The following is a 10,735-nucleotide window of genomic DNA, read 5'->3' on the forward strand; positions in this document are numbered from 1 at the left end:
TTTGTTTGTCATTTCATCAATGAATTGGTCTATGTTTGTTTTGTTGATTATGTGTAATGTGATGCTATATTCATAGACAAAGTTTCTGTTTTTTGTATCAATTTTATTTCAAAAAAACAAAACCAATTAATAAACCAAATAATTTTGAATCCAATCAATGAAAATCATCAACCGAATAATCATTATTCAAATTTCAAAAATTTCAAAAAATTTCAAAATTCAAAATTTCAAAATTGCTAATAATTAGGACCAGATGAATAAACAAAACAAGGGAAAGAAAAAAGTTGACATGGTGAATGAATGAATGGAAAGAATTTTTCGTATAAATATGCAGTCGAAAACGTTATTTCATTTCTTTTTCCTTCATTTTTTTTGCCAAAAAAATAGAAAAAAATCATGAATTTTTATCCAAAATGTGAATTCGGTAATCAACAACAACAAGCGTCACCATTATCATTTACATCATCGTCATTACAATTGATACGATTAATATCATTAATAATAACAATAATAACGATTGTAACTGGTGAAAAATTATTAAAACGTCGTTTAAATATTCATAATAATAATCAAAATATTCATAATCAAAATGAATCAACAATTTTTATTACAGCATCAGATAATAAAAATCCATATAAATCAGATTTTCCAATGTATAAAGATAATTTTTTCTTTAAAAGACAAATTATTGTATTATTAATACCACCGGATTTTGGTTTGTTTTTTTAGTTTTAGTTTAGTTTTGGTTTGTTTTTGGTTGTTATATAATCGATTTTGTTATTGCATAATTCAAATAGTTCAACCGGTCGTTACGACTATGTTTCCACCTGAGCCCGAGCCCGAGCCAGAACCAGAGCCTGAGCCTGAGCCTGAGCCCGAGCCTGAACCGGAGCCTGAGCCCGAGCCCGAGCCTGAACCGGAACCAGAGCCCGAGCCCGAACCTGAACCTGAGCCTGAGCCTGAGCCTGAACCAGATCCAGGTGGAGAAGAACCAGAAACACCAAACGAAGGTGATGCAAATAATAATGAAGGTGAACAAGAACAACCACCACAAGAACCACCATTACCACCAGGTGGTGAAATGACACCATCATCATTAATACCTGATGGTAATTATTATCCAATAGGTCCACCAGATGAACAACCAATGTTACCAGAAAATAGTGAATCAAATGGACAATTAAGACGTCGTTTTCAAAAGCAGAATTTTTCACCAACAACAACCTTAAATAACAATAAGAATAATCGTTATCGCAACCATCATTATCAACGAAATCGTTTAAAAAATCGTAATCGAAATAAATCAAATAATAATCAACGTTATAAACAACGACAAACAACAAATTCATATCGTAAACGTAAACATAATAATAATAATCAGAATAATAAATCAATAACGACAAAACGAAGACGACATAAAATTTATAAAAATCGTTATAAAAATCATAATCATAATCATCATCATTCAACATTTGGACAACAACGAAGACGTAAACCGGCAATGGCTACAATTGAAAGTTTTGCAAGTTAATTAGCGAAAAAAAAAGTTTAATTTAAATTTTTAAAAAATTAATTTTTTTTAAATAAAAATTAAATATGGCAAGAATAAGTAAAACAATGGATTTTTATCAATAAAAAAAATCAACTAAATTCATTGCGATTATTAACATCATCATCATCATCGCAATCGTCGTCGTCGTCATCGTCATCATCGCAATCATCATCATCATCGTCATCAATAATAACGACAATATTATTATTTTCAATTAAATCAGTAGTTTGATTACGTCCAATAATTGGTGCACGTAAACGGGTTGAATTATTATTAAGATTTGGATGATTTGGATGATGATGATCAACAGAAGCAGAAATTGCTGCAATCAATTCTGGTTGTTCAAAACAAGAACGTCTTTTTAATGATAATTGTTGTTGTTGATGATTTTGATGATCATTTGGATTTATTAGATTAAATGTTGTTGTTGCTGTTGTTGTTGTTGCTGATGTTGTTGCTGCTGATGATGATGATGATGATGATAATAATGATGTTGATGATGATAATGGTAATGTTGTTGTTGTTGTTGATGATGTAGATATAGTTTGAAATTGTTTATTTTGTATTTCACGAAATTTTTCTAAATTTTTTTGCACCAACATTGTTATTGGATCACGACATTGATTTAAAACTTTAGCTGCATTTTCAAAATCAGCTGTACGCATATTTAAACCACAAATATCAATAATTTGATCACCAATACGAATACCAGCTTGTGCAGCTAAACTACCTTCAGTAACTGCTTCAACAAAAACACCTTTTTGATCATTAAATGTACGTAATATACGTATACCTAATGTTGCTGAACTACGATCAATTGTAATTAAACGATAATCATCTGATTGTGCTTTACTTGGATCAGAAATTGTTGAACCAGGTGAACCATCATTTGAACATTTTATCCATTTTACTTCGATTTGTGATCCGCCATTATTTGATACATATGAATTACGATCACCAATTAAACCAAGTGAATGATGATGATTATGATTTGAATTTGAATTAATAATCTGTGTTTGTTGTCCCAATATTGATGATGATGATGATCCATTAAATGTTATCGGTGGTAATATTGTTGTTGTTGTCGGTGTTGTTGATTTTTGATTTTGATTTGCTGTTATTGATGTTGTCGATGATGATGATGATGGTATACGTAATCGTTGTGATCGTAAAATTGTTGATTGATCATCATAATATTGTTGTTGTTGTTGATGTGACTGTGACATAATCATTGACGTTTTATTAGCGATATTGGATCCATAAATATTTTCCGATAATGAATATTGATGATGACCGGTGGTAGCGGCTGCTGCTGCCGCTGCAAAAGCAGTGGAACCCGATGAACTATGCGTACTTGAAACACTTGCTCTTGATGATAAAATCGTATCATAAATTGGATGAGCAAAATTTGAGCTTTAGAAAAATCGAAACAAAAATCAGAATTTTTTTTAAATCAAAATTCAAAACTTACCTTTGATCTTTATTATAGGAACGATTATTATTTGATGATGAACATGATGATGATGATGATGGTTTTGATGCGGCTGATATTGATGCCATAATAGCCATATTATTTGAAGAATGTTGATTACCATTATTATTACCAACACCACCGACACTATTACTACCTAAATTATTTAATGCTGATTGAAGATTATTATAATAATTATTATTTATTGAACCAATAACCGTTGAATAAATATTTTCTGTTGTTAATTTTGTATTGACAGCAGCAGCAGCAGCAGTTGTTGTTGTTGTTGTTACAGGATTAATACGATGTTGATGATGATGATTATTACTAATAGGATATCCTGTATTATTAGTCAACATGGTTGAATATTGTGTATTTCGATTTTGATTTGTAATCGTTTGTTGTTGTTGTTGTTGTTGTTGATGATGAATATGATTTAAATGTTGTTGTTGTTGTTGTTGTTGTTGTTGACGCATTTCATAATAATGTCTTAAAAGATTTTTATCCTGTGATTGTGCCGATACAACCGAATAATCAACTAATGTTGATGATGATGATGTTGTTTGTGTTGGTTGATTACCCGAATAATGAGATCCATATAAATCAATTGTTTGTTGTTGTTGTTGTTGTTTATTAATTAAATCTTTATTATTTAATGTATCAATTGTTTTACCATAAATTGTTGATGAATAACATGGTATACGTTGTTGTTGTTGTTGTTGTTGTTGTAATTTTAAATAATTAGATGCTGTTGTTGTTGATGATGATGATGATGATGTTGAATGATGATGATGATGATGCAGATGATTATGTTGATGTTGATGCAGATGTGGATTATTATTATTATTATTATGATAATAATAATTATTTGTATCGTTATTATTATTATTATTAATTGGATCAAATAGATAACCTAAACGTCCATTATTTGTATTTTTTAAACTACAAAGTAATTAAAGAATTAGCAAAGATGTTCGCAAGATGTGTTTTTTACTCTTACCTATTATATGTTAAACTTCTTTGTAATGTTGATGATGATGATGTTGATGATAATGATGATGATGGTGATGTTATTTTTGGTTCTAAATAAATATAATGTTGCTGCTGCTGCTGTAGTTGTTGTTGTTGTTGTTGCGATTGTTGAAACATAACATGTTGCTGTTGTTGTTGTTGTTGTGATACAGGTATGGATCGATTATGTTGACCATAATTTATCAATGAAGATCGATTTGTTAATTGGTTTTTTATCGGATTAATTGTTGTTGATACTGAAGGTGGTGATAATGGTAGCGGCGGTGGCAAAATAATTGTTCCACGTTGTTGTTGTTGTTGTTGATTAAGGCTATATGGATTTTCATAATTAATCATTGATTGTGAATGTTCACGATGACGTGATGCGGATGCGGATGATTGTCGCAAAGTTACAGCTGATAATTGTGATGCAGCATTTATTATAACGGATTGTTGTTTTTGTGATTGCGATTGATTAACCGCAGACGATGTTGCTGTTGATACAGGATTATTATTATTGGATAAATCAATTGATTTTTGTTGTTGCGATTTAGATTTCATCATTAAATCGGCTGTAGTTGGAAATAAATCAAAAAATATACCCAATGATTTTCTTTGATGTTTTCGACGATTAATTGTTGTTGTTGCTGCATAATTACTATGATTAATATTATTATCCATATTAGCTAATGGTGTACGTTTGTTTAACATTTCTGTTGTTGTTGTTGTTTGCGTTTGTTGTTGTTGTTGTTTAGTTGTTGATGAATTTTTTTGTTGTAATTCATTTAGACAATGATTTTTATAAAATGATGGTAACATTGATGATAAAAATTGATGCGGACGATAACGTGGCCATGTATCACCCGATGAACAAGAATTATTATTTTTTTTACCTGTACGAAATTGATTTTGTATCGCAGCGGTCAATTCTTTAGCTGCACCTGTAAATGTTGTTGTTGTTGTCGATATTTTTTGTTGTTTATTATTATTAGATCTTTTACTATTATTATTCGATCGACTGGAACGTCGTATTATTCCAACACCAGCACCACCATTATTATTTGTTGTTGTTGTCGACGATGATGATGATGATCCCGATTGTTGTTGTTGTTGCGATGTTGTTGTTGTTGTTGATGCCATCGTAGCATTATTATTATTATGTTTCATATAACCATATGGTGATGTTTCATTTTCCATAAACATCATTATTGATGGATCAATAATCGATGATTGTTGTTGTTGTTGTTGATATAATTTGTTGTTGTTGTTATTGACATTCGCACCAATCATACCATAATATGATGATGATGATGAATCATCAATCTGATATTTTTCCAACATTTGATCTAATCTAGCCAATGTTTTTAATTCACATTCATCATTTTCTTGATCACTATTTGGTTCATCTTCATCAGCATCATTATCTTCATCAACTGTTGTACGTGGTTCATCATCATCATCATCATCATCATCATCAATTTCTGATTCATCCATCATTGAATTCATTAAATGTTGTTTCGTATTCAAACCATTCAATAATGTTTGATAATGATATTTATTATCCGTATCGATTAAACGATTATTCATTTGTTGTTGATCAGTAATCAAATGATGATGATTATTCGTTGGTAACAGTGTAACAGGTGATAATGTTGTTGTTGTTGTTGTTGATGGTGGTGGTGGTGGTGAAACAATCGTCGATTGACAACGATATAATTGTACATTAACAGTATTCGTATCGATATTTGAATCAATTGATTTTAATAGAAATTTTAATAAATAATTTGATAATATTTTATTTAATGATGTACCATTTATAGATACAATACGATCATTTACATTTAAAATATTATCACCGATTGGTAAACTTGTATGATTTACAATCCAAACTAAATCACCGGCAAAACCAAATAAACGTCTTATTGCTATTGTTTGATCATTTAATTTGTTATTATTATCGATTGATTTTTGTTGTTGTTGTTGTTGATTATTATTTAATAAAATAGGTAATGTTACTGTTTGTAATGAATATTTATTAATTGATTGTTGTTGTTGTTGAATACGCGGGCGATTATTATTATGATTTAAAGATTGTTGTTGTTGTTGTCGATGATTATTATTATTATTAGTAGCGGATACAACAACAGCTTGAACATCATCAACATCAATAGCCGAATCTTGACTAGTACAGGTAATACTTGGTTTATTTGTTGTTGTTGTTGTTGATGAAGATGTTGTTGTTGTTGCTGATTGTTGTTGTTGTTGTTGTTGTTTATCATGATTTAATTTATTTGCTTTCATTGCTAAATCAAATTTTTCTTTTAATAATTCTAATTCTTTTGTTGTTTCATTTTTTTGTCTTCTACTTTCATATAATTCTCTTAATGCATCAGCTAAATCACTTATTTTACGATCACGTTCTCTTCTTAATTTATCACAAAGTGCCCGTACACTTTCACGTTCTAATATAATTTTATCACGTTCATTTTCAGCACAATCACGACGTGATTTATATAAATCAATTTCCTGTATAACATGTTGTAATTCTAATTGTAATTGTTTGATTTGTTCACGTAAATATTCATTTTCATTATTATTATTATTATTATTGACTAGATTATGATTATTATTATTATTATTATTAGCCATTGATAATGGTAATAATGATGTTGTAGCTAATGAATTATTCGATGAATTATTATTATTGATATCATCATTATTATTATTGATTATCATCATTGATGTTTTTGGTGTTGAATGAATCAGATGTGAATAATGATTTGAATAATGATTATTATTGTTGTTGTTGGTTGTTGTTGTTCCAAATGTTGATACAGATGATGTACTTGAAGAGGTTGTTGTAGCTAAAATTTTATTGTTATTATTTAATAATGATAAATTTTTAATCGTTGACATTGTTGGTGGTGATTGATGTTGTTGATTATTATTATTAACCAAAGAAGTTGTCATCATTTGATTAACAACAAAATTACCAATCAAACTACTATTACTACTGCTACTTAAATTATTATTATTATTATTAATGGTATCAATTATAAAATCATGTTGCTGTTGTTGTTGTAATGATGATTGTGAATGATGATGATGATGATGGTGATTTGTTGTTGTTGTTGTTATATTTTCACCATATTTTTCACGTAATTCGGATAATGTTTTTAATGTACGATCACGATCTAATAATGCTGATGCTAATTCACGACGTAATAATTCCATTTCTTCTAATGTAATTTTATATTCTTTATCAATTTTATCATTACGTTTTTGTATTTCAAATAAATCTTCTTGTAATTTTTCAATTTCTTTATGTACGGAATCACGTTCCGACATTATTAGATTATATTCACGTATAGCAATATTACGTTCTTCATACATTTGTTGTCGTTCACGATTAGCTTTATTACGACCATTCATAGCATTATGACATTCTTTATTAGCTTCATCACGTTGTTTTTTTACCTTTATTAATTGATCTTCAAGTTCTTGTATTTCACGTTGTGATTTTTCATATTTTGTTGTTAACATTATTAATTCATCTTGGATTGTTTCACGTGTATTTATCGATTGATTTAATTGTTGTATTAATTCATTATTACGTTTACGATGTTGACGATTTTCAGCTTCGGTCATTGATAATTTTGTTACCACTTCAACATGAAAACTATCCAATTCAGCATATCTATATGTTCAAAGATGAAAAATGAAATTTTTTTCAATTCAAAAAACTTTAAAAACAAAATTACCTTTTAATCAATGATTCATATTCATTACGTGGTGCAACATACGATGATGAATTTGTTTGATTTGCATTATTTGTATTATTCGATTTAACTGATCGATATAGATTTCCATATGAATTTGATGATAAAAATGATTGTGTTGTTGTCGATGTTGTTGGTAATGATATCGGTGACGTAACCATTGATAAACGATTCAATAATGATGATTGTGATTGCGATTGAATCGATGGTTTTGTATGCTGTTGCTGAATAGCGATAACAGTAGCGGCTGATGCGGCATTCGCTGAATTATTACTTCGATTTTGTTGATGATATGAATTTGATTCTGGTGGTTGATGATTTATAACACCATTATTATAATCAAAATTATTATCGAGATAAAAATTCTGATGATTCTGATTCTGATTATCAATATTATGATTTAAATGTTGATTAAATAATGATGATGATGATGTTATGATTGATGGAGGATTAGGTTGATGATTTGATGAAGACATTGACATTGAATTTGGTTTATCTTGCGATGAAATTGTTGTTGTCGATGTTGTTGTTGATGGCGATGATGATGATGATAAAATTAAATTTTTGGAATGATTTATCGATTGTTGTTGCGGTGGTTGTTGTTGATATAATTGATAATCAATATTATTTGATGATGATGATGATGATGATGGAATAATATTCATCGATGTTGTTGTTGTTGTTGGAATAGTCGCCATCATTGATGGTTTATCGGATGATATATTTTCATCATCCACATCATCAACATTATTGTTGGATTCACTTGAATTATTCTCCATCATTGTTGTCGATGATGATGACTGTGATGATGAATTTACATTTGCAATAGTTTCCTCATCATTATCATTACCATTGTTTTGATCAATTTCATTTGGATTTTGTTGATCAACTTGTTGATTATTTACATCATCATTCTGCTTCTGTTTCTGTTGTTGTTGTTGTTGTGACATTAAATTTTCAATCGAACTATTTGATGATGATCTTGATCCAGATGAATCTACCGATGATCCAGAACCAGAACCAGATTCAGATGATGATCCAGATGATGTTGCAGACATTTCCATCAAAATTATTATTAGTTATTTAATCAAAATTGAACGGAAAAAATAGACATTTTGAAAAAGAAATCTAAAAAGAAGAAACATGAGAAAAAGATCAAGAAAAACATCATTATTATGTGATTGAATCAACAACAACAAAGTTTTCTTTTTTTTTGGCATCCTCAATGAGTTTGTCTTAATCCTCAACCACCACCACTACACACACCTACCATACACGATGATAACTTTTGCCAAAAAAATTAGAATAAAATTCAAAAGTCAAGTGAAGAAAAACTGAAAAAATTTATTATTCAAAAATAGAATCGATTTTTTGATCTTTTTTTTTCTTTATTTGGAAAAAAAATCTTTTTGTTTCTCGGTGAATACAAGACATACGGATTGAATTAACCAGCAAAAATCACTTTGATGATAATCAATCGATTTCTTATGATTGATTGATTGATTGAAATCAAACACAAACAGGGAAAGAAAACGTAAACAAAACAAAAAAGATTTTACAATAAAATCATCGAGTAAGTAAGGTAAGTAAGTCAGGTAAATGTAACTAACTGAAGTAAATGTAACTAAGGTAAACAATAATCAGTAATATTGTTTAAGGTAAATAAATGCTTGCTGTTGCTGTCGATGATTGATAATTTTTTACAAAGATAAGCAAAGAAAAAACACCGTAAAGGTACTTACTTTTGTTTCCTTCAATACTAAGATAAGATGATGATGGTGGATACAGAGATAAGAAACGAAACAAAACTTTTAAAAACTTTTTATTGAATCGATATTGAATTGAAGCTGAATTCCAATCGATTGATTGATTTTTAATCAGGAAAAAAAATATCAAAAATCAAAAACTTTCGGAATATCGATATCGATGACGACGTCAACATTCATTCAACAAATTTCAAATTCAATTCAATCAACAACAAACTACCACCACCACTACTATCACAATTATCATCAACAAACAAACATCGATCGATGGACACAGTTCGTTGTGGAAAAGATTTACGAAAAAAAAAGATTATTCAATATATTTACGAATGAAGAAATTGAGAAAAAATTATGTGGCTCATTTTACATTTCACTTGTTTTCCTTTAAGAATTTTTTTTTCTTCTTTCGAAGTTCAACGAAGAAACAACTTTCACAAACACACAAACATACAAACTATATCCAACCATCCAAACAGCAGAAGAAGCAAGCAGAAGCAGCCATATATTTTTGTTGGCGAGTAAAAATTTTTGAGGAATAAACGAAGAGAGAGAGCGAAAGGTGTCTTCAGTGTGGATCTATGTATGTTTTCTCTTGTTGATTTTCATTTGGAAAAATTGAATGGTAACATTTCATAATTTTCGTTCTCTTTCTCTCTCACTTGACGATCAAAAAAAAAGTATCGTTGTCGACGACGACGTCGTCGACGTTGTTGTTGTTGTTAGCCACGGTATACAGCTAAACAACCACAACGACAACGATCTTGAAGATCATTCAAAAAAAAAAAGATTGGTGGTATACAAGTGTGATGGTGGTGGTGGTGGTGATTTTGAAGCCAAACACCATCATCATTATCATCATTTTCTATTTGTAAACATGGCTTACCTTGATATCGATATCGATCGATCGATTGATGGTGGCAATGATTCAATCAATGAAGTTTTGCAAAACAAAATTTACCGAAAAAACTTCTTACTGGATTCAAGAATGTGACACGTGCTGAAAAAGTATGTGCGTGTTTAGTGTGCACTGCAGTATACTTGGAGAGAGTGATGCCACGTGCATCACATAATTTCAATTTTCGATTTTTCTTGGAACAAATATTTACGCAAAACAAACACACACCCAATTATGTGTGTTATATAAAAAAAAGGCTCT

General features: G+C 29.5%; 2 protein-coding genes across 6 annotated transcripts; one reads left to right on the forward strand and one right to left on the reverse strand.

The window, feature by feature from the left end:
- Nucleotides 1-117: 117 nt before the first annotated feature.
- Nucleotides 118-1,641, forward strand: LOC113796675 (uncharacterized). 3 transcript variants are annotated; one of them, XM_075822450.1, is made up of 3 exons: nucleotides 118-715; nucleotides 798-1,031; nucleotides 1,128-1,641. In XM_075822450.1, exons 1-3 carry the CDS (start codon nucleotides 397-399, stop codon nucleotides 1,529-1,531), a joined length of 957 nt encoding a protein of 318 aa, XP_075678565.1. In that variant the 5' UTR covers nucleotides 118-396; the 3' UTR covers nucleotides 1,532-1,641. The 3 variants fall into 3 exon arrangements, with proteins under 3 accessions (XP_075678565.1, XP_075678566.1, XP_075678564.1); XM_075822451.1 differs by having other exon boundaries at nucleotides 798-1,010; XM_075822449.1 differs by having other exon boundaries at nucleotides 798-1,641.
- Nucleotides 1,528-10,712, reverse strand: LOC113796686 (uncharacterized). Of its 3 annotated transcripts, none has more exons than XM_075822434.1 (5): nucleotides 10,463-10,712; nucleotides 7,796-8,941; nucleotides 4,024-7,731; nucleotides 3,024-3,965; nucleotides 1,528-2,965 (listed from the first exon to the last, which is right to left on the reverse strand). In XM_075822434.1, the coding sequence occupies exons 2-5, from the start codon at nucleotides 8,875-8,877 to the stop codon at nucleotides 1,642-1,644; spliced, it is 7,056 nt and encodes a 2,351-aa protein (XP_075678549.1). In that variant the 5' UTR covers nucleotides 8,878-8,941; nucleotides 10,463-10,712; the 3' UTR covers nucleotides 1,528-1,641. The 3 variants fall into 3 exon arrangements, with proteins under 3 accessions (XP_075678549.1, XP_075678547.1, XP_075678548.1); XM_075822432.1 differs by having other exon boundaries at nucleotides 9,556-10,712; XM_075822433.1 differs by lacking the exon at nucleotides 10,463-10,712 and adding an exon at nucleotides 9,084-9,325.
- Between the last annotated feature and the right edge of the window lie 23 nt (nucleotides 10,713-10,735).

Source organism: Dermatophagoides pteronyssinus, unplaced genomic scaffold, assembly GCF_027571235.1.
Source record: "Dermatophagoides pteronyssinus isolate colony J.1.1.1.1 unplaced genomic scaffold, Derpt_VIB-CSIC_2022.12 sq0017, whole genome shotgun sequence".
In the NCBI taxonomy this organism is placed as follows: Eukaryota; Metazoa; Arthropoda; class Arachnida; order Sarcoptiformes; family Pyroglyphidae; genus Dermatophagoides; species Dermatophagoides pteronyssinus.

What these genes read in the sequence shown, in the direction of transcription:
- LOC113796675 (XM_075822449.1), top strand. Translation starts at nt 397, where the DNA reads ATGAATTTTTATCCAAAATGTGAATTCGGTAATCAACAACAACAAGCG. An exon ending in ATTAATACCACCGGATTTTG is followed by an intron (nt 716 to 797) that starts GTTTGTTTTTTT and finishes TAATTCAAATAG; the next exon opens with TTCAACCGGTCGTTACGACT.
- LOC113796686 (XM_075822434.1), bottom strand. Translation starts at nt 8,877, where the DNA reads ATGGAAATGTCTGCAACATCATCTGGATCATCATCTGAATCTGGTTCT. An exon ending in TATGAATCATTGATTAAAAG is followed by an intron (nt 7,732 to 7,795) that starts GTAATTTTGTTT and finishes TTGAACATATAG; the next exon opens with ATATGCTGAATTGGATAGTT. An exon ending in AGAAGTTTAACATATAATAG is followed by an intron (nt 3,966 to 4,023) that starts GTAAGAGTAAAA and finishes ATTACTTTGTAG; the next exon opens with TTTAAAAAATACAAATAATG.